The 20,989-nt window shown below is 56.6% G+C and overlaps 1 protein-coding gene across 5 annotated transcripts; it reads left to right on the top strand.

The window, feature by feature from the left end:
• Positions 1-403: 403 nt before the first annotated feature.
• Positions 404-20,589, top strand: PLCB2 (phospholipase C beta 2). Of its 5 annotated transcripts, none has more exons than XM_053927843.2 (32): positions 404-734; positions 4,112-4,189; positions 4,825-4,893; positions 5,431-5,571; positions 5,706-5,785; positions 5,862-5,915; positions 6,022-6,097; positions 9,142-9,242; positions 9,398-9,564; positions 9,653-9,799; positions 9,974-10,131; positions 10,397-10,479; positions 10,726-10,810; positions 11,336-11,498; positions 11,655-11,767; positions 11,888-11,984; positions 13,003-13,087; positions 13,210-13,334; positions 13,843-13,997; positions 14,531-14,695; positions 15,270-15,369; positions 15,895-15,999; positions 16,168-16,262; positions 16,400-16,475; positions 16,733-16,774; positions 16,885-17,110; positions 17,197-17,362; positions 17,461-17,537; positions 17,629-17,724; positions 18,239-18,296; positions 18,980-19,066; positions 19,436-20,589. In XM_053927843.2, the coding sequence occupies exons 1-32, from the start codon at positions 651-653 to the stop codon at positions 19,637-19,639; spliced, it is 3,558 nt and encodes a 1,185-aa protein (XP_053783818.1). In that variant the 5' UTR covers positions 404-650; the 3' UTR covers positions 19,640-20,589. The 5 variants fall into 5 exon arrangements, with proteins under 5 accessions (XP_053783818.1, XP_053783821.1, XP_053783819.1 ...); XM_053927846.2 differs by having other exon boundaries at positions 16,730-16,774; positions 19,373-19,504; XM_053927842.2 differs by having other exon boundaries at positions 431-734; positions 16,730-16,774.
• The last annotated feature ends 400 nt before the right edge of the window (positions 20,590-20,989 follow it).

The raw sequence follows: 20,989 nt of genomic DNA, 5'->3' as shown, positions 1-20,989 counted from the left end.
TTGCTTATTCAAAGCGCTTAATCCCAGCTGGGCCCTTCCCTACCCTCAACTCCCACCTCCCAGTCAGGGTGGTCCCAGCCTCCTCTGCTCTGGGAGAGAGCCCTATGCTCTGTGCCCCACCTCTGTGGAGGTCTCTTCCCTGGTGACCTCCTTGCCTCCCCTCCTCAGTCCCTGCCTGGCAACAATGTCCCCAGCTGGCCCCATATTGTTCCTTCTCTAGTCCCCTAGCCACATCTGGGGAGCAGGGACTACTCCTGGGACCAGGAGGCCCCTGTTATAAACGGACCAGGTCTCGTGACCTGCCCCACAATGGTGAACAGCACGAGAAGGAAGCCCTGAGCAGGAAGTGATGAGGCACAGTGTGAGGGCGGGGGCTTTGGGGAGGGGAGCGGCCTCCCCGGGCAGGAGCAGTAACCACAGCCCCCACTGCAGACAGGCGGGAGGAAGCTGATTTAATAGGCAGCTGGGCCTCTGTCCGAAGCACTCAGCTCTGCACCCAGTCACTACCACCCGTGGGCTGTAGGAGCACACAGACTTCCGGACCAGCTCAGGGCGGGTGCCATGTGAACCCCACTTGGCTCTCCTTCTGCCCACCCTCCTCCTGCCCGCCTCTGCCTGTCCAGTTTCTCCAAAGACAAGTACTTGGCACCATGTCTCTGCTCAACCCTGTCCTGCTGCCCCCCAAGGTGAAGGCTTATCTGAGCCAAGGGGAGCGCTTCATCAAATGGGACGATGTGAGTGGGGCAGGGGCTGTGGGCGCTGGGACACTGGGGCACAGGGCCGGGCTGCTAGGGGCTTTGCCAGGGTGGGGGGTTGGTTTAGGTCTGTCAGGACTCAGGCGCCTGTGTAGCTTGGCCAGGCAGCCGACACAACTGCGAGTAAACAAACCTGGGGGGTTGAGGGAGTGTGCCCCACACATCTGTCCCTGGGCTGCTGAAGCTAAGGCTCTGTGTCTGGATGTGAGAAACTGGCGGGCAGCCTGAGCAGAAGTTTCTCTGGGTCTTCATCTGTCTACCCAACCCCTGAGAAGAGCACGTTTTGCTGCTCCTGGCCCCAGCCTCAATGGGAGGAAAGTGTGCCCCGGAGCTGAGGCAGGGCCAGAAGCAGAGGTGAACTAGGCCTCTACTTCCAGTGCAGATGCCCCAGTCTTGCCCCATTAAGATGCCTAGACTGAAATTGTTTGTGCCTTCCCTCCTGGTCCTGGCCCTGTCCCTGTCCCAAGGAAGCCCTGCTCTCTCCCGAGCTGCAGTGGGGCAGCCACAAAAGGGCCCTGGACCCCAAGTGAGAACTGGAGACTTTTGTTCTCAGGGGCCGGGGAGGGAGCAGACTGACTTCTGCTTCTGCTGGCTCCCTGATGCCTGCCTGTCCGCAATGGAAGGGGGAAGGCCCCGCTTTGCCCTGCATGGTCTCCGCTCTGTCTGCTCCTTCCCAAACTGGGGCCTGCCTCCCAGCCTTCAGGCCCTCCCGGACACCAGGGCCAGGGATTCTCTTGGGTAGGTGAGGAGGACAGGGTGGGGACCCTTCTTCAGGGAGGGGAGGCTGCTGGGCTGGCCTTGTGGGAGAGTTAGAGGGGCTGGTCCCAGGAAAGGAACAGGAAGGTCGCAGCTGAGGTGGAGGAGAGGGCCCTTAGCTGGCTAGTCCTCTTCACAGGGGGGATGAGAAGGCTCTGGATCTGTGAGTTAAGGCAGCCTGGGGCTCTCAGCTCTCAGCACTGGGCTGGGCTGAGTAATCTGGTTGCCATGACTATGGGGAAGAGGCTATAGCTAGTCTAGCTAGTTGCTTTCTACTTCCCTAGGGGAGTGTGGTCGATGTGGCATGGTGGTGGCATGTCCCAGGAGCCTGTGGGATGAGGGAAGTGGCTCAGAGTGAAAAGTGAAGTGGCCTCTCTCAGTTCCTCTGGGAACTGTGTGTAACCTGACTGGACAGAGGGTCATTAGGGGTGGGGACATGTTTTGTGGCCTTCTCTGCAAGCCAGCACCTGGGAACCTGGCTGCCCCACACACCTCCCCAAGGCAGGGCAATGCATGGTCCTCGACCCTGACTTCCACAGGCAGGAGCCTCACCTCCCAAGCCTATTCACAGGGCGCGTGGAGCCAGGAGTCAGGGCTCTGCTCTGAGACTGCATCCATTCGACTCAGCCGGCAGATGACTCGGGTGTGCCGTGCCGTGCCGTGCTGAACAAGCACAATGCACAATACACAATCGACTCCCTACTTAGTTTTGGCTCCCATGCCCCTTTATAATGTGCGTGGTGGGAGAAGCTCTCCTCCTGCCCTCGGAAGGGAACTCAGCCAGTCACAGACAATCCATTTGCTCTCAGGGAATACAATCCTATGGTCGCTGTTCCCCATAAAGCCCAGTCTTATTTCAGAAACCAGTTATAATTCAAAAATCCAACCCTCATTTAGAATGACATCTGCCCTCCTCCATCTAGGAATGGTTTTAGGTGGGCTGCAGTCCCCTTGGTGGGATTCCCTGCTCCTCCCAGTCCCTTAGGGATGGGGCGCAGGAAGGGAAGTGAGCGAGGGGTACCAAAGTGCTTAATGGAACAGACTGGCTCCATCATCATCAACTGGCTTGTGCTCTCCAAGCCTGGCAGAAGGTTTAGGCTTATTCTTTCTCTGGTGCATATTTTTGAAGATTCTGGGGAGACACTCCCCGCCCTGAGCTAGGGATCTCTTGCTCAGGGTCCTTCTGCTACTTTCATTTCAGGAAATCACTTGCAAGGACTTCTTCAGCCCCTCTGAATCCAGTTAGACTTTTAGCTTCCTGTGGCTTTGCACCCATTGCCCCTCTCTCCCACGGGCCCCCTCGGGACCTCAGCCAATACGCGTGTGTGCACTGTCCCAGCAGACTCAGGGGGGCGGGCTCATCTAGCACACTTGAGTCCTTCCGCCTCCAGCAGTCGGCTGGTCTGTCACCAGCTCAGTTTCCCGGGCAGGAGTCAGACCCCAGTCTGTTATGTCCCTCTTAGCCAGGGGTGACAAAAGCTCTCCAAGTGCAGTTGACACCCCTGACTAGGCTTAAGGTGAGGGGTCAGTCACCCTCAACCCTCCCTTGAGGAGGGAAGGGAATGGATCTCGCAGCACAGCTTTCTCCAAAATTAGCCTCCTCACAGTGTGCTCTTTCTTCAGCCCTGTAACCAGCCCTGACCCGAGAACTCTCTGAACTCTTTCCTTTGTAAATGCTGCATTTGATTTGGTGTGCTGTGCAGGAACTACCACGTCTCATTGGAAACCTCCCCTTTAGAATCCTGTTATATATGCATTCAAATATCATCACAACCAAAGGCAGGCCATGTGCTCTGTGAGCTGAACAGGAATTTAGAAGGAAGTTCATTCATCATTCACTGGCTCCTTTAGCAAATCTGGAGCCACTGGGCTCATGGTCTAGGACAGGCTTGTTTCCAGGGAGTCCATGAGCCCCTGGGGATTTCTTGGATGGGGTTCTAGGTCTGAGAACAAGCTCCCACCCACCATGTTTCAGAAAAGGATTTTCAGAAGAGGTGAGGCTTGTGCTGGTCCTTAAGGGTGTTTCAAGCAGGCAAGGGTTGGGAGCTTAGGCTCAGAGGTGAAAACGCACTTGGTGTCTGCGTGACAGCTGGATCGCCGGTGTGAAGGGGGCAGCTCGTGGAAGGAAGGACTGGGCATGTGGGAAGCTAGCTTTCGGCTGGGTTTTGTAGGACTTTGGATGCAGGAGCAGGAATTGGGTTCTCAGCTCTTACTGTGTTGAGCTATCCTGGAGGTAGTATGGACCCTTAGGAGAGACATTCCACCCCTTTGGCAGAGCTGTGGCCCATAAAAACAGGGTAAAGTGGGGGGCAAGATGCTGTTTGGAGTGTAAAGGGAGAACCTCTCTTTTGGGTTTGGATGGGAAATCGTCTTCTCTTCCAGAAATGGTGTCTCTAATCCTCTAGCCCTCTCCTCCCCTGGTCCAGAGCTTTTAAGGCTCATGTCCAGACCTTAGCTCTGGAGAGCAAAGGGAAATGCCTGTGGATTCCTGGGGCAGCCACCTGCCAGGGAGCTGGTGAGCTCTGAAACCTCTGGTGCCCAAGGTCAGGGAAGCTTGGCCTAAAGTCTCAGAATGGGGTGCTGACTCTTTCTCTTGGCAGGAAACAACAATAGCCTCCCCGGTTATCCTCCGTGTGGACCCCAAGGGCTATTACTTATACTGGACGTATCAGAGTAAGGTGAGGCGGCCCCTACCTACCATGGCCCTGAGCTCCTGCTAATCCATGGAGTCAAAGCAGCCTCTTGGTGATGCAGAGCTGGAGGTGTGGATTCTGGGGAGCATATAATGACCTGAAAGGGTGGCGCTGGGGGATCTCCTGTGAGCAGGGGCTATTTGCTTTGGGAGGGAGGATGCAGTCACTCCAACCACAGCTGCCTTGGGCCTAGATGCTCCAGCCTTAGCATCCCATAGAGAGAGAAAAAAGAAAAAGAGCTGCAGCTGAAGGCTGATTCTCTGCCTGTGGTTCCAGGACAACTGGAGGGCTGAGAGAGATCAGAGAAGGGCCTCAGCACCCAGACAGAAGGAAGGGAGGGAGAACCTGGGGACAGTCCAAGATGGAGGAGGCAAGACTGCGGACTGCAGATCCCCGAGTAACTCAGAGCAGCCAGGAAGGAATGGACAGAGAGGGAGGGAGGAGGGTCGCCATGCATAGGGAGAAACTGATCCCTGGGAAGGAAAGGCTGGGGCCTGTGTGGCCCCGCGCAGTCTTGGCATCTAGAGAGGGCAGTTGGCGAGATGTGAAGGGATGTGGATGCTCCCTCCTCACTGTTCTATGTCCACATCCCTTCTTTGTTTCCACCTGGCCCCTTCCAGGAGATGGAGTTTCTGGATATCACCAGCATCCGGGACACCCGCTTTGGGAAGTTTGCCAAGATTCCCAAGGTAGGTGGGCCCGGTGCAGTTCAGGCCCAGCATGGCCACCTGCTCACAGGGCTGGGGCAGGAGTCCCTGGGGAGAGAGGAAAGCTTCCTGGGCTGGGTGACAGGACCTGGCCCTGAGCCAAGGAAGGCGAGGTGCTGCTCCTGGGCTTGCTGGGGCTGTTTGGCGCCATCTGCACAGATGTCTCAGGGCCAGCTCCTGCCGCGAAATCACCCCAGGCTGTCTGGGAGGTGTCACTGGAGGCCTTCTCCACCCCCTGACTGGTTTGCCTATCTTTGCTTAACACTCTTAGACAGATTGGAGGAAGGGATTGGTGGAGCAGGTCTCCCTGCAACAAGGAGCTAAGAACTTATCTTCAAATAAAAAGGGACAAACAAAATACACAGAACTCCCAGACCCCATGGCCTTGGTTAACCCCTTCCTGTGGGTTTCTCCCTCCTGGCCCAGCCCTGGGGGGCAATTGTTCAAGTGGCTGAAGGGGAGGGGCAGGGGGAGCCACGGTGGGCAGGGACAACGCTAACCATGTCACCACCACTGCAGAGCCAGAAGCTCCGGGACGTCTTCAACATGGACTTCCCTGACAACAACTTCCTGCTGAAGACACTCACGGTGGTGTCCGGCCCTGACATGGTGGACCTTACCTTCCACAACTTCGTCTCCTACAAGGAGAATGTGGGCAAGGTGCACTGGGGTCCCCTGGCCTGAGCTTGGCACCTGGCATAGCCCGGACTTCCTGAGAGACAGGGCTGGACCGAGGGGTGGTGTGGACACCTTTGAGGTCAAGGGCCTGACTGCTGTGCTCTGGGGTCCTGCAGGACTGGGCTGAAGATGTCCTGGCCCTGGTCAAGCACCCGCTGACAGCCAACGCCCCCCGCACCACCTTCCTAGACAAGATGTAAGTGCCTGGCCTTAGAGCACAGGGCTAAATGTGCCAGCCTCGCGGCCTGACGCGTTGCTTTCTGCCCCACCAGCCTGGTGAAGCTCAAAATGCAGCTCAATCCTGAAGGGAAGATTCCTGTGAAGAAGTGAGCCTGCCCTATTCCCTCCCCACACTTGTGCCCAGCTCCCCAAAGCCTTCCCTCTCTCGGCTGACTCCTCTCTTTGCCCACATGCCTTTCTCTGCTCCTTTAGTTTTTTCCAGATGTTCCCTGCTGACCGCAAGCGGGTAGAAGCTGCCCTCAGTGCCTGCCACCTTGCCAAAGGCAAAGTGAGTGATTCCCCCCTCCCCGGCCTACCCCACTATTCTCCTTGTCACCTGAGCTGGCTCTAACCAGAGGTCAACTTGGCCAGGCCTGGTGGGGGTTGGAGAGGGAAAGAATAATAGCACAGTCCACAGTCCCAGCAAACAGCTCAAAAGCCAGTTAACCCTAGAACCACTGGTTTCTGATACTCAGAGACAGGACCAGGCAAGGTGGGTGAGGTGCCCTGAGTTCCGAGCAGGTTGGCTTCCTGCCCCTGGATGGCAGTGGGGGGCAGGGGCTGGTGTTCAGGACAAGCAGCAGGTGTGGGTGCATTTTCATTCCAGAGTTGGGATGGAAGTGGAAACAAATTTTGTTCAGCCTAGAGGAGTGAGGTAAGGTCAGCAGGGACAGGAGGCAGTCTGCGGGGATCTGAAAGCAGCAGGAGGGGACTAGCTCTACGGGGTGGAGGGAGAGGCTGGAATCAGGGGTGTGAGCTGCCAGGACACAGATTTTAGCTCAACACAGAACAGCTTTTTTTCCTTTCTTTTTAGTCAAATAGTTACTTTTTAATTACAAGTTGTATGCAGGTGTATTATGTAACACACCCATGAGGTGTATTATGTAAATTACAAAAATGATCCCTCAGGGCAGATGTGGTCCTGAGCCAGGGGTCACGCCTGCTGGGGGAGTGGATCGCAGTCCCCTGTCCGTCCCTGGCCATGCCTTCCTGCAGGGCGCCACCTGCACCCCACTGAGTCTTGTTTCCTGGTAAGAATTTGAAACATTGTAATTAAACTAAGACCTCACTGTTCACTTGTCCTCATGAATCCCAAGAGGAATACTTCCTCCACAGTCACAGCTTTATGGGGCTGGTGACCCCTGGGTGACATCAGCCACAAGGGATGCAAACGTGGGGTGGGAGAAAGAATGGGAACAGACTCCTGCTGAGGGCCCTATAGCCAGCATGGCAAACTGCGGTCTGTTTGCATCCGTCTGTCCTCCTTTTCTCCTGCCTCCCGAGCTCCCACCCTGGCTGAGTCCCTCTGATTTGTCAGCTCTGCTTGTGTCCCAGTAGGGGACCCTGGCCCATCGTTGCTTGAAGCTGAATGGCCCAAGGTCCAATCGTAGGGAGATCCGTTCTAGCTTTCCTGCTCCACAGTAAGACTTCAGTATGACCCTGGAGGACATTCCACGGCTGCTTCCGGGATGGAATCCCAGAATCTGCTTTCTAATCTGCTTTCTGCTTCTATTTCTACGGATTTGCCTCTTCTGGACTTTTCATGTGAACGAACCATACAATATGTGGTCTTTGACGTCAGGCTTTATTATTTAGCACGATGTTTCCAAGGTTCATCCACGTTGTCGCGTGTGTCAGTACTTCACTCCTCTTTATGGCTGAAACAGAGTCCATCGTATGGACGTATCACACCTGGCTTATTTATGCATCAGGTGATGAACATTTGGGTAGTTTCCACTTTTTGGTTAGTATGAATAATGTTGTTATGAACATTCGTGTACCTTGTTTTGTCTGGACGTATGTTTGCAGTTCTCTCGTGTATATACCTAGCGGTGGAATTAATGGATCATATGGTAACTTTTTTTTTTAGATTTTATTTATTTATTTTTGGAGAGAGGGAAAGGGAAGGAGAAAGAGAGGGAGAGAAAAATCAGTGTGTGGTTGCCTCTTGTGCGCCCCCTACTGGGGACCCGGCCCACAACCCAGGTGTGTGCCCTGAGTGGGAATCAAACCAGCAACCCTTTGGTTCGCAGGCCTGCGCTCAATCCACTGAGTGAGCTACACCAGCCAGGGCAGGAATTTTCTATTTAACATTTTGAGGAACCGCCGAACTGTTTTCCAAAGTGACTACACCATTTTACAGTCCCACCAGTATTGTGTGAGGGTTCTAATTTTTCCACATCCTCACCAACACCTGTTATTGTCTGTTGTCTTTTTTTCTTTAATTTTAGTCATCCTAGGAGTGAAGTGATAGCTCACTGAGATTTTGATTTGCATTTCCCTGATGACTAATCCTATTGAGCATCTTTCCATTTGCTTATTGGTTGTTTGAATGTTTTCTTTGGAGAATTATCTATTCAAATCCACTGCTCATATTTCAGTGAGGTTATTTATTTTTTACTGATGAGCTGTCCCTTCTTGGATATCTGATTTGCAAGTACAGGGTGAGGCAACAGTTGGCCTTATGGAAAATAATACAATAATTAATAAAAAATCATACGAGAATAAATCCTGTCTCGCATACTGGACTGTAGCCCTCCCCTGTATTTCCTCCACTTCTATAGATGGTCTTTTCACTTTTTGGATGGTGTCCTTCAAAGCACAAAAGGTTTTTAATTTGATGAAGCCTGATTTATCTTCTTTTGTTATTGTTCTTGTTTTTTTTTTTTTAAGATTTTATTTATTTATTTATTTTTAGAGAGGGGAAGGGAGGAAGAGAAACATCAATGTGTGTTTGCCTCTCACACGCCCCCCACCGGGGACCCAGCCAGCGACCTAGGCACGTGCACTGACTGGGAATCGAACCAGCAACCCCTGTCTTCAACGCCAGCACCCAATCCACTGAGCCACACCAGCCAGGGCTGTTGTGTTTTTTGGTGTCTCCAACTATTATTGCCGACTTGTCTATTTCTCCCTTTGGTTTTGTCAGGTTTTACTTTGCGCACCTTGGGACTCTGTTTTTAGCTGTATTCAAATTGCTTCTTTTTAAAAATTTGTCCTCCAGTTTTAAAAAGCTAGCCCACTACTCTGGCAAGCAGCACTACTTACTTCTGACCTCCTTTTCTCCTCATTCTGGTCATTCTTAGTTCCAATCCTTCTCCAGCCAAGAGACTACCTACAGCGTCCAAGTTCAGGGACAAAGCAAACCAGCTAAGCGCGCTCTCTGCTCGGCACCCAGGGCCTTGACAAGTGGATGCACCACGTCCCCAGTGCTCCTCTGTCTGCCCTGAGCCCTCCCTCTGACCAGGCCCCCTTGTGCAGGCTGGGCCTAGTTTGTGGTTCTTCGTGCTGAGAAGGTGGGGCAGGAGCGATCGGGTGACTCTATCCCTCCAGAATGACGCCATCAATCCCGAGGACTTCCCAGAATCTGTCTACAAGAGTTTCCTCATGAACCTCTGCCCTCGGCCAGAAATAGATGAGATCTTCACTTCCTAGTGAGCTTCTTGGGCTGGGCTGGGCATGGCGAAGGGGTGGTGGCTAAAATTCCCACTCGTTATGCTGACAGTTAGGAGGCTTTGCTGGACAAGGGGCGTGTCTGAGTTCCCCAGCCTATAGGATGTAGGCCGGTGCTCTTCCCTCTGGCCTGCAGCCATGCCAAGGCCAAACCCTACATGACCAAGGATCACCTGACCAAATTCATCAACCAGAAACAGAGGGACTCCCGCCTCAACTCCTTACTGTTCCCACCCGCACGGCCCGACCAGGTGCAGGGCCTCATTGACAAGTACGAGCCCAGCGGCATCAACGTGCAGAGGGGTGAGGACCAATGGGAGCCCTCACCCGAGGTGGGCTTGTCCTGTTCTGAACTGGGCTGTGGCCCTGATAGTTATCCCCTGCCCCCCAGGGCAGCTGTCACCGGAGGGCATGGTGTGGTTTCTCTGTGGGCCGGAGAACAGCGTGCTGGCCCAGGACAAGCTGCTGCTTCACCACGACATGACACAGCCACTCAACCATTACTTCATCAACTCCTCACACAACACCTACCTGACAGGTGGGCCTAGCCATCACATTGCTGGCTTTGCTTTTATGGGGGCTGCTCCTGTTCCGTGAATTTCTCACGGGGTAGCCATGGGCTGACAACAGTACAACCCAGGCTGGAGCAGGGTTGGTGGGGAGTCCTTGAGTGACGTCTCTGCCCCTGCCCCTGCCCCTTGCTCTGGCTCAGCTGGCCAGTTCTCAGGCCTTTCCTCCGCCGAGATGTACCGCCAGGTACTGCTGGCTGGCTGCCGCTGTGTGGAGCTGGACTGCTGGAAGGGGAAGCCCCCCGAAGAGGAGCCGATCATCACCCATGGCTTTACCATGACCACAGACATCTACTTCAAAGTAAGACTTGGAGAGTGGAGGCTGCTGGTAGAGGCCCTGGTCCCCAAGCCCTTTGGGTGTGGGGGGCGTGAAGCAGGAGGGACAGCTGGGAGGCCTTGGACCAGTATGGGGACTACAGGGGTCAGAGGAGAGGAGACAGGGGACCAACGGTGGTCCCCCAGTTCCACGTGCGTGTTGAAATGGGAGAGGGGAAGGGTGCCTATGTGGGGGGGCGGGGGGGGCATGGAGCACTGGCCTCTTCTCCACCGAGCCCTCTCCCATTCAGGAAGCAATTGAAGCAATTGCAGAAAGTGCCTTTAAGACCTCCCCGTATCCTGTCATCCTGTCATTTGAGAACCACGTGGATTCGTGAGTGTCCAGGCCCAGTCAGCCTCGCTCTCTGCCCTGTCCCCATCTTCCGCCTGCACCGCCCTCCCCCAGCTATCCGCGGCTTCTACCCATGCCCTCCACACAGTCTCGAGACTCCAGGCTCTTCTGCCTGTGTCCCTGCCTCCCCGACCCCCTGTACTCCTGATGACCCAGATCAGGGGCCCAGAAGTTTGGTCCAGAGGAGGGTGGTGCTGCTGAGCACCACCCTACTTCCTCACCCTGCAGACCCCGCCAACAGGCCAAGATGGCCGAGTACTGCCGGACGATGTTTGGCGACACGCTGCTCACAGAGCCCCTGGAAAAGTTTCCGGTGAGTGGACTTCACTGTGGGGCCTCCGGGTCTGGGGGCTGGGGACCAGGGGCCCTGTTGGGGCCAGGTTAACCACGTGTCAACCTGTGCTGGGCTTTGGGGGTGCATTAGTGACAAAATGCAGCCCCTACCCTCAGACGGCTTACTCTCTAGTGGGGAGACAGACAAGGAACCTGGCCTGACAACCAGTGGCTGCTATGGGAGCACTTGGGGAGTCCTGGTCTGGTCTTGGGGGTTAGGGAAGGCTTCCTGGAGGAAGTGGTGGCTAGGCTGAAACCTAAGGGAGGTACTGGATTTATGTTGCTGAGAGTGGGGAAAAGGAGTTCGAGGCAGACAGAATAGGTGAGAGAACACCACTGAGGAGCTGGGTAGGTGGGGCTGGGCAGCGGTGCATTACATGAGGGAGTGATGAGAGGCGAGGCTGGAGAGGTGGGCAGGGGCAGACGGAGTGTAGCTGGTATGGAGGAACTTAGGCTACACCCTGAAGGGGAGGAGATGGTGTCGACGCCCTCTCCTCTCCCACAGTTGAAACCAGGCACCCCCCTGCCCAGCCCTGAGGATCTGCGTGGCAAGATCCTCATTAAGAACAAGAAGAATCAGTTTTCTGGCCCAGCATCCCCCAGCAAGGAGCCCGATGGGGAAGCTGAGGGCAGCTTCCCGCCCATTGCCCCTGTGGCTGGGGACACAGGTGAGTCAGCCTGGCAGAAATGGGGGTGGGATGGGGTGGGGGTGAGGGAGCATCTGGAACAGGAGAGAGGGGCTGGGCCTGCCAGGGATGTGCTGGGGAGCCAGCCTGGGGTGGGTGTCCCCCCTCCCCCAGTGCTGATGGAATTGTGTATGGCAGTGTGGGCTGGTGATGAAGTGGCCAAGCAAGAGGAGGAGGAGGTGGAAGATGAAGAGGAGGAGGAGTCGGGAAACCTGGATGAAGAAGAGATAAAGAAGATGCAATCAGATGAGGTGTGTGGAGACAGCTGGAGGCCCTTCTGCCATCTCCATGGCAGAGCCCTCCGGGCGGGATATGGGGCCACATCCCTGGGCTCTGTGCTGCCCTATCCTCCACCCTCCTCTCTTCCCTAGGGCACAGCGGGCCTGGAAGTGACAGCTTACGAGGAGATGTCCAGCCTAGTCAACTACATCCAGCCCACCAAGTTCATCTCCTTTGAGTTCTCTGCCCGTAAGTTAGCATGGGGTGGTGGTCAGCTGGAGGTTCAGCTGGATCCAGAAGGCCCCAGAAAGTGTGTCCTGACAGCAGGCAGTTTGATGGGTGAGGGTAAGAGGAAAGGGAACCCTCCCCCTTCCTTGGACTGGGGGTCGTGTCTATAAACATTCATCAGAGGAGTCAAGCAAAGGCCTTGTTTAAGTGGCAATGCCTCCCATTTCCGAGCACAGTATGTACTGAGGAATTTGGCACTGAGCACAATGCTCTGGAGTGTGTCGGTGACAGGCAGGCCATTTATGACAGGCCACTTCCGTGGGGCTGGCTTGGGACTCCTGCAGCCTCCTGCAGGTCCTGTGGTTCCTAAGCCCAGAAACCCCAGCCTCAGGGTATGAGAACTCCTGGGAGGCGGTGGAAGGCAGAGGAACCAGCCCGTGCACACCTGCCCCTTGTACCCTGCCCTTTCTGTGCACACCACGCTATCTGTCTTCTCCAGACTCATGCACGGTGCCTTCCTCTCCCCCTCCGTGCGTGTCCCCAACATGACCGCCTCTTTTTGTGTACACCTGCGCACAGCACATACATCTGTAACCTCTTTCCTCAGCCCTGAACCCACAGCCTGCACCCCCACCTGTGCTCACCTGCGGCACGTACCGCCCTTGGTGTGTGCCTCTCACCTGGCACCACCCTTTGGGTTCACACCCTGTGCACCACGGTGTGTTCCTGACTCCCGGCGCTCACCCTAGCCTGTTCCCCATACCCTCTGCACCCCTCAGGGCATGCACCCCTCACCCTCCGGTGCTGTGGCACACACCCACTTCTCACGCCCTGTACCCCTAGCATACATTGTTACCCATAATGGATCTGCACACCCCTGCCGCTGGGTTCACCTGCCTTCCCTGAACCCCCAAGCCTCAGTGGGAACGCCGGGTTAGACGCATCTCTGTGCTGGAGGTAGCTGCACCAGAGGGGAGGGGAGGTCCAAGGGACTACCTCAGCATGACATGGACTCCCCTCCTCTCTGTCCCCCACACAGAGAGGAACCGAAGTTATGTCATCTCCTCCTTCACGGAGCTCAAGGCTTATGACCTGCTTTCCAAGGCTGCAGTGCAATTTGTGGAGTATCCTTGAGGCCTCAGTGGCCAGAGGCTCTGGTTGGGGTGGAGGGGTGGGGGCAGGGCTCGAAGGGGGGCTGCTGGGCACTCGGACGCAGCCTCAGGCTGGCTCCTATACTCTGGGGCAGCTACAACAAGCGCCAGATGAGCCGCATCTACCCCAAGGGCACCCGCATGGACTCCTCCAACTACCTGCCCCAGATGTTCTGGAATGCTGGCTGCCAGATGGTTGCCCTCAACTTCCAGACGATGGGTAAGGCGCTCCCTGGACCTTAAGAACCTTCTCTTGGCCCTCCCACTTTTACCCCACTCCTGGGTGCTCTTTAGAGCAGAGCAGGGACCAGATGTCTGTGTAGACTCTGGGAGCATGTGCAGATGGGAGGCGGTTTGGGGATAGAAATGCATTAGCCCACGCCTATAGGACGCACGTTTGTGAGTGTGTATGTGAAGGTGCCAGGGCGCCGGCATGGATTCTGGCCGCTCTCTGGGTGGGTCTCTGGGAGCACCTGCTTCACTGGCCTCAACTCCCACTGTGAGCCTGAGCTCTGGTCGAGGCTTTGGTCCCGCTGGCTCCAGGTTGTGGGCTCTTCCTAAGAGAAGAGACACCCTAAGAAACCAGGCTGAGACACAAGAAACCCTCATGCCCATGGTCTTTTCAACCTCCCCATTCACAAAACGGGAGAAAGGCTGGGCATGTGGAAATAAAGACCGGGTGGAGACATGGGCCGGGCCTTCCTCACCAAGTGCCCTTGCCCCCCCAGACCTGCCCATGCAGCAGAACATGGCACTATTTGAGTTCAATGGGCAGACCGGCTACCTCCTCAAACATGAGTTCATGCGTCGGCCAGACAAGCAGTTCAACCCGTTCTCGGTGGACCGCATCGACGTAGTGGTAGCCACCACCCTGTCCATTAAGGCAAGGCCCTAAGATGGACAAGTGACCAGGGGGGTTGGGGTCTTGAGGAGAAAGACACAGGAGCCCCACTCCTCTACTCCCAGCCCCCTCCCCTGATTATCTGGAAAACTTCAGCCCCAGCCAGTTCCAGCAGTAGCAAGTTGCCTTGGAAACTGCCTCCTCCTCAGCCCTTGAAGCTGCCTCTTGGTCCCCATGGAAACCAAGGGGAAGGGCTGAGGCTGGAGTGGGGGAAGGGAGAAGAGTGGGCAGAAAGGGGCAGCAGGGGCCCCAGGCCCTGGAAAAGAGCCCTGTTCCTTCTTTGCCTGGGAAGGGAAGCCCCCACCTCTTCCCAGAATGCTGGAAGCGCTCTGGTCACCAGAATTTAGCTGCTACCCTTGGGCCACACCGCCTCTACTCAGTGACCAGAGCTCACTGGGGCTCTTCACAGTACCGGAGAGTGGATGCTTCAGCTAGAGAAGCCAGCAGCCCCAGGTGCTGAGGAATGGCCTGGCTTGGGGAGCTGATGCTGGCCTCTCACGGGCCCCCGCCTCCAGGTCATCTCCGGGCAGTTCCTGTCAGAACGCAGCGTGCGCACCTACGTGGAAGTGGAGCTATTCGGCCTTCCTGGGGACCCCAAGAGGCGCTATCGCACCAAGCTGTCACCCACTACCAACTCTATCAACCCTGTCTGGAATGAGGAGCCCTTTGTCTTTGAGAAGGTGGGGGGCGAGGGCTGGGCCGTGTGAGGGCTGTCCCTAGTTCTTGGCCTCTACTCGTAGAAAAGAGGAACTACATGAAAGCAGTTCCTGAGCTTGTCCTCTCCCCACCCCTCCCTCTGTGCCCTCCTGAATGTCAGGAGTCCAAAGGCAGATTGACAGGAATGTACTTGATGGGCAGGTTATGTGTGTGTGCACATGTGTGCGCACATGAGTGTTCATGTTAGGGTCAGAGGCAGAAATGTGAGCTCCCAGACCAGGGTGCAAGGTCCCACCGGCTCACTGGGGGTCTTCTGCCCCCACTGGATACTTGTTGACAAAGCTGTCACAGGCTGTCTGCACCAGGGTCCCTAGAGCCCTGGGCTGCATGTACAGCCCTTCTCCCCTGGGTGGACCAGCCGTGGCATGAGCTGTGAGGATGTCTATGTGTGTGGCCTAGAGTGTGCCCTCTGTCCTCACCAAATCTGGTCGCACCTGCCAGGTTCTCACACTGACCCTAGATTTCAGAAACTAGGGAAGGGGCCAGCTCGGCCGCCCCCTCTCCTCGCCAGCTTGTCCTGTCCTGAACTCTCCCCAGATCTTGATGCCTGAGCTGGCCTCCCTCAGGGTGGCCGTGCTGGAGGAAGGCAACAAGTGTCTTGGACACCGCATCGTCCCCATCAATGCCCTCAATTCTGGTAAGTGGGGTCCTTCCTTGCCATCCCCAGCAGGTTTGAGACCAAAGCCAACACCGGGAGCCTGTCCGGCAGGTGGGCCAGCTTCTGGGAGATGGCCCTGAGACCTCCCCTAACCTTTTTATGTCATCAGCCCTAAGAGGGGGGGGCAGGTAGTGCTTCTCCAGGAAACTGACAGAGGGGACTCTGGCCACCTAACAGAATGTCTGCAATTTTCTGAAACTACGGGGGCAATTTCCCAAGTAGCTGACACTTATTGGGCACTTCAAATGCTTTAAGAGCTTATAACATTCTCACTGAACCCTAACAGTTAACCACATGAGGTAGACTACTGTCCCCATTTCACAGCTGAGGAGAGTCTCAGATTAAAGTGACCTGCCCGAGGACACACAGCCAGGAAGGGGCAGGACCACACTTGGACCCTGGCCTCTCTGACTCTGAGACTGGAAGCCTTGTGTGCCGGGCTGCTGGCACGCAGTGGGGGCGGCAAGGGGCTCTGCTCACTGCCCGCCCTGCCGCGCCCTGCAGGATACCACCATCTGTGCCTGCGCAGCGAGAGCAACATGCCCCTCACCATGCCAGCGCTCTTCGTCTTCCTGGAGATGAAGGACTATGTACCTGACACCTGGGCAGGTTAGGAGGCCCAAAGAGTGCTGGGCCCCTGGGGCTGTCCATTTCCTCTCCCCCTTCCTCAAGTCAGCCTCTGGAGTGGGCAAGGACAGGGGATCCTAGGGTCCGTGAGAACTGGGGAGGCTCCCAGGTACTCTCCGTACCAGGCCCATGATGCTCCTGTGCACCCAGATCTCACTGTGGCCCTCGCCAACCCCATCAAGTTCTTCAGTGCCCATGACAAGAAGTCTGTGAAGCTCAAGGAAGCCATGGGAGGTCTGCCTGAGGTCTGTGTTGCTGGGTCCATTGCCAGGGGCCCCCAGGAGATTTGCCCTCTCTGTGGGAAGATGAGGGAGGGGCAGAGTCCAGGGCTCAGGGAGAGAGGGCTGTCGGAGCCATCTTCCTCACTGCTCTTCCTGCACAGAAGCCCTTCTCCCTTGGGAGTCCAGTTGCCAACCAGGCCAACGGAGCAACTGCCCGGACCAGCAATGGGTCAGCGGGTATGCACTGCGAGGTCCTCCCACCTACTGGGAAGGGTCCTGCCTTCTTTGGCTGCATCCATAGGCACATCCCAACCTAGTGATCTTTAAAAAAACAAACTTTAACCCTGGGAAGGGAACACTGGGTCTGAAACCTCAGCGCTGAGAAAGTGCACCACCGGGAGCCATACTGGCGTCCGGAGCAGGCAGGGTGGAGCAGAGCTGGGCCAGGGGATCCCAGGGCAACCCGTCAGCCAGCCCTGTGGCTGTTGCAGCAGCCGGGGCCAGTGCCAGGGAGGAGACCACGAAAGAAGCTGTGGGTAAGGCCTGCTGAGTCCGAGTAGTCTTGGGGACCAGCCTGGGGAGGATTCGGGACTAGTGGAGAAGGGGGGCTCCTGGGCGGTGGGACGCCTCACCGGGGTCCCTGCAGAGCCCCGGACCACCAGTCTGGAGGAGCTGCGGGAGCTGAAGGGCGTCGTGAAGCTGCAGCGGCGGCACGAGAAGGAGCTGCGGGAGCTGGAGCGGCGTGGCGCACGGCGCTGGGAGGAGCTGCTGCAGCGGGGTGCTGCGCAGCTGGCAGAGCTTGGGCTGCCGGGCGCGGGGAGCAGCTGCGGGGGCCGCAGGCTGGGCCCAGGCAAGGGCTCCCGCAAGAAAAGGTAATGACAGTGGCGACGAGCTGCCCACGGCGACGCAGGTGCTGGCTGCGGAGAGCTCAGGACCTGTTCCCACGTGGCCTCCCCAGGACCCTGCCCTGCGAGGAGACCGCTGGGGCCACAGAGGGCGAGGGTCCCGAGGGCGCGGATATGCGCGTGCGTGAGCTGAGGGACCAGCTGGAGCTGGGGCTACTGCAGCAGGGCGAGGAGAAGTATGAGTGCATCCTGAAGCGCAAACAGCAGCAAGTGGCGGAGGTGCGGGGTCGGGGAGGGGAGAGCTACAACCAAAGCAAACCCATACCCTCTGTACAACAAAGGGCTTCACCCTAAGCCCGTCCTTCCTCTGCCTGCAGCAAATCTCCAAGATGACGGAGCTGGCCAAAGAGAAACAGGCTGCAGAGCTTAAGACCCTCAAGGAGACCTCGGAGAGGTATGGCTGCCTCACTCCCACACCTGACTCTTACCTCCCAAGAGGGCTCAGGCCCCCACAAAACTTCTCCTTGATGCCTGTCTCTCTAAAGTGACACCAAAGAGATGAAGAAGAAGCTGGAGGCCAAGAGGCTAGAGCGGATCCAGGCCATGGTCAAGGTCACCACTGACAAGATGGCCCAGGAGCGGTGAGTTCTGGAAGAGAGGCCCAGGACTCCATCTCCAGGCCCCGTGCTGAGCAGGAACCACTCTAGGCTGGGCGAGGCCTCCCTACAAGTGGGTCCTGACTCGCTTCCCAGAGAGGTGCCTGTGTCCTGGCTCTTGAAAGTTAATTTCACTTCTGTCACCTCTGATTAGAGTGACCTCCTTATGCAAAACACAGATGCCAACACTATCTGACCAGAGAGGAGAAGTTAAGGGAAAATTAAGCATGCAAAGAGAGAGGTGAAATCTTGGGACAGCAGCTTCCCACCTGGGCTTTCCCACGTACCTTGAAGGGCAGTGTGAGTTAGTGAGGAAGCCCTTCCTTCAGAGGGCCCTGGAACTTTCAGTGGCCCCTCAGATCCTCCTGGGGTCCCCATCTCAGCCCTGTGGCTTGTTCCTGCCCTTACTGTATAGTCATTTGGCTCGGAGGAGTCTTCATCTCCTTCTGCTCCTCCCAGGGGCCTCCTGCCCTCTCTGAAGCTCTGATTGCCCCAACAGATTGAAAAGAGAGATTAACAACTCCCACATCCAAGAGGTGGTACAGGTCATCAAGCAGGTATGTCATGCTGTGTCCTTCCCAAACACACACTCACGCACACACACGTGCACGTGCTCTCCCATAGGAGAGGAAGGCTGGTGCCGGCCTGTAGTTTGCCCTTAGGAGACATACTGTCCAGAGCAGCCCGGGCAGCTAGGGAAGGCAGGAGGCAGTGCAGGGCCGGGGAGCCCCTGGGCCAGTCTGAGGATCTGTCTTTCTGCAGAGATTGGGTGACCCGCCTACAGCGGGTGTGCCCCTGTCCAGCTGCCCTGTGTGGAGATGATATACGCCAGGGGAGGGTGGATTGGGATGGGCGGGTGAGAGGGAGCGAGGTGTGCTTCCGGGAGCGAGGGGTGCTTCCTGAGGCTCCAAGGAGTTGGAAGAGGAAGGAAAGCCCTGAGAAGGGACTTAAAGTTTTCCTGGGGATTAACAACAGTAGCAGAACTACCAGCTACTGACATGGCCTTGTGTCAGGTGCTTCACACGAACTGTCTCACATAAACTTTCATCATCCAGTGAGGCAGGTAGTATTATCCTCATTTTACAAATATTATCCTCATTTTACAAATAAAAAACAAACAACTGTTCGAAGGTTAAGGAATTTACCCGAAGCGTTACATCTGGTTAACTGGGATTGTTGCTGGGTGCCAGCCAGAGCCTGTCTGGGCTGCCCCGATTCCCTGCCTCTCACTCGCACCCAGATGACAGAGAGCCTGGAGAGGCACCAGGAGAAGCTGGAGGAGAAGCAGGCAGCCTGCCTGGAACAGATCCGGGAGATGGAAAAACAGGTGACAGGAACCACCACCCTGGCCCCCAGCAGAGGTGGCCTAGCTCCAGAGTGGAAAGGGGACCTGCTGCAGGGAGCTCCCAGTCAGGAGCTTGGGGTGGGGCTCACCCCTCACTAGTGGGTCACGGGATCTGGTTCCTATGGGACCCTCCAACTCTTTCACATGAGGCAGCTTTTCAGATCTCTTTGCTTGATGGGCACCCCCTCTCCTGAGAGGCTCCCTGAGGGTCTCCATTATACCCCACCTCCCACCCCCATCACCTGGGAGCTCTGGAAAGGCTGGGCATCTCTTTGTTCCATTGTCCAGGGGAGGCAAGAATGGATAGGTGGCCCCTCCTGAGCCAGGCTGCGGTCCTTGCTGTCCCTACAGTTCCAGCAGGAGGCGCTGGCAGAGTACGAGGCCAGGATGAAGGGCCTGGAGGCCGAGGTGAAGGAATCAGTGAGGACCTGCCTCAGGGCCTGCTTCCCCTCTGAGGCTGAGGACAAGCTTGAGAGGCCCTGTGGGGTCTCCAGGGAGCTGTGTGGGCCGGACCCACTTAAAGCCAAGGAAGATACCCAGGAAAGCTTCCTCTGATACCCCCATCCAAATGGGATATTCTGCAAGGACATTTCTCCTTCTCTGGAGGAGGCTCCATACCCCCAGGAAGAAAGGCCCCAGCAGCCCCAGCACACAGAGGCTGTGGGACGCTGGGGTTCCCTTGGAGCCCACAGCCCCCTCCTTGACAGCCAGGCTAGAGGAGAAGGTGGGGATCAGATGTCGTCAGGGAAGGGGCTCATCGGAGGCCTGGAGGTCCTCTGAGCTGACTTCTGCTCCTCATTTTTCTCCTCCTGGAATTAGTGTCACATATTTGTTGAAGGCAAAAGAATATGGACTGGGAGGGAGGAAATGGGGGCCTGGCCTCCCTCTGCCTTTCCTAGTGTGCAACTAGCAGTGCCCCACTCTGGAGTTGTTTCCTCACCTGGACTGTTAGGCCTGGTCACCTGGAACCTCCACTCCAGTACCTGTAGTTCAAGCAGGACCCTTTCTGCCGTGAGGCTGGCAGCTCACACAGGCTTCTAGGCCCCATCTCAGGCCTGCCCTGAGTTGGCCTCATTGTTGACACCCTGATACAGAGCCTGGCACTACCTCCAAGCTCCCCGGGGGACTGCTGCCCCTAGGATCCGAAGCCAAGGTCCCTTTCCTGGCTTCCTGCCTCAGCTGCCTGGCCCTCAGCCACTGAGACGGCTGGGGCTGGGGCTGGGGCTGGCGGTGAGGGGAGAAGGATGGCCTTTGGGCACTCTCCCACCTGGAGCCTGGCTCACCCCTTTTCTTAGGTTGGGGGTGGGGGTTATTTCCTGGCACGTGGCCCCACCCAGGCTGCCTGACAAGGTCAGCATCATTTTCTGTCCTGGTTTATTTATTTTTCTCCTTACTCCTACTAAAGAACCCTGTCCAAGTATTTGCTGCCTGAGCCTGGCCTCTGTTCTACAGCTAAGAGAAGGGGAGGAGAGGAGACGAGTAGAGTACCCTGAAATGAAGCAGACTGGGGAAAAGCCCTTGGGAGCTGAACCCCGGGGTGAGGAGTCCATAGCGCAGTGGGATGGGCCTGCCTCTAGGCTTGAAAAGGAGTCACTTCCCCTTCTGCCCTCCTTGATACCACGACCATTAAAAAATGACATCGTCCCTCTTCTCTACCCCTACCCAGACGTGGCCTTTCCCTGTCTCCACCCTCAGGGCCAGAGCAGAAGAGCCTATGCAAAGGTGCCCCCACCCTCTTGGGGAGTTGCACACCTTCAGGCCCCTGCGTCCCTTTAAGCACACTTACAGTGGTCGGATTCTCAGAGCCCTATGGCCATCATGGTTGACCCCAACATTTCCTGTAGAGGGGCTTGTGGGCATCCAGTCACTGCACCTATGACACAGTCCCGAATCCCAAATGGGGAC

Source organism: Desmodus rotundus, chromosome 7 (assembly GCF_022682495.2).
Source record: "Desmodus rotundus isolate HL8 chromosome 7, HLdesRot8A.1, whole genome shotgun sequence".
NCBI lineage: Eukaryota > Metazoa > Chordata > Mammalia > Chiroptera > Phyllostomidae > Desmodus > Desmodus rotundus.
Note: the sequence above shows the minus strand (reverse complement) of the source record. Positions and strands in the feature narration are given on the sequence as shown.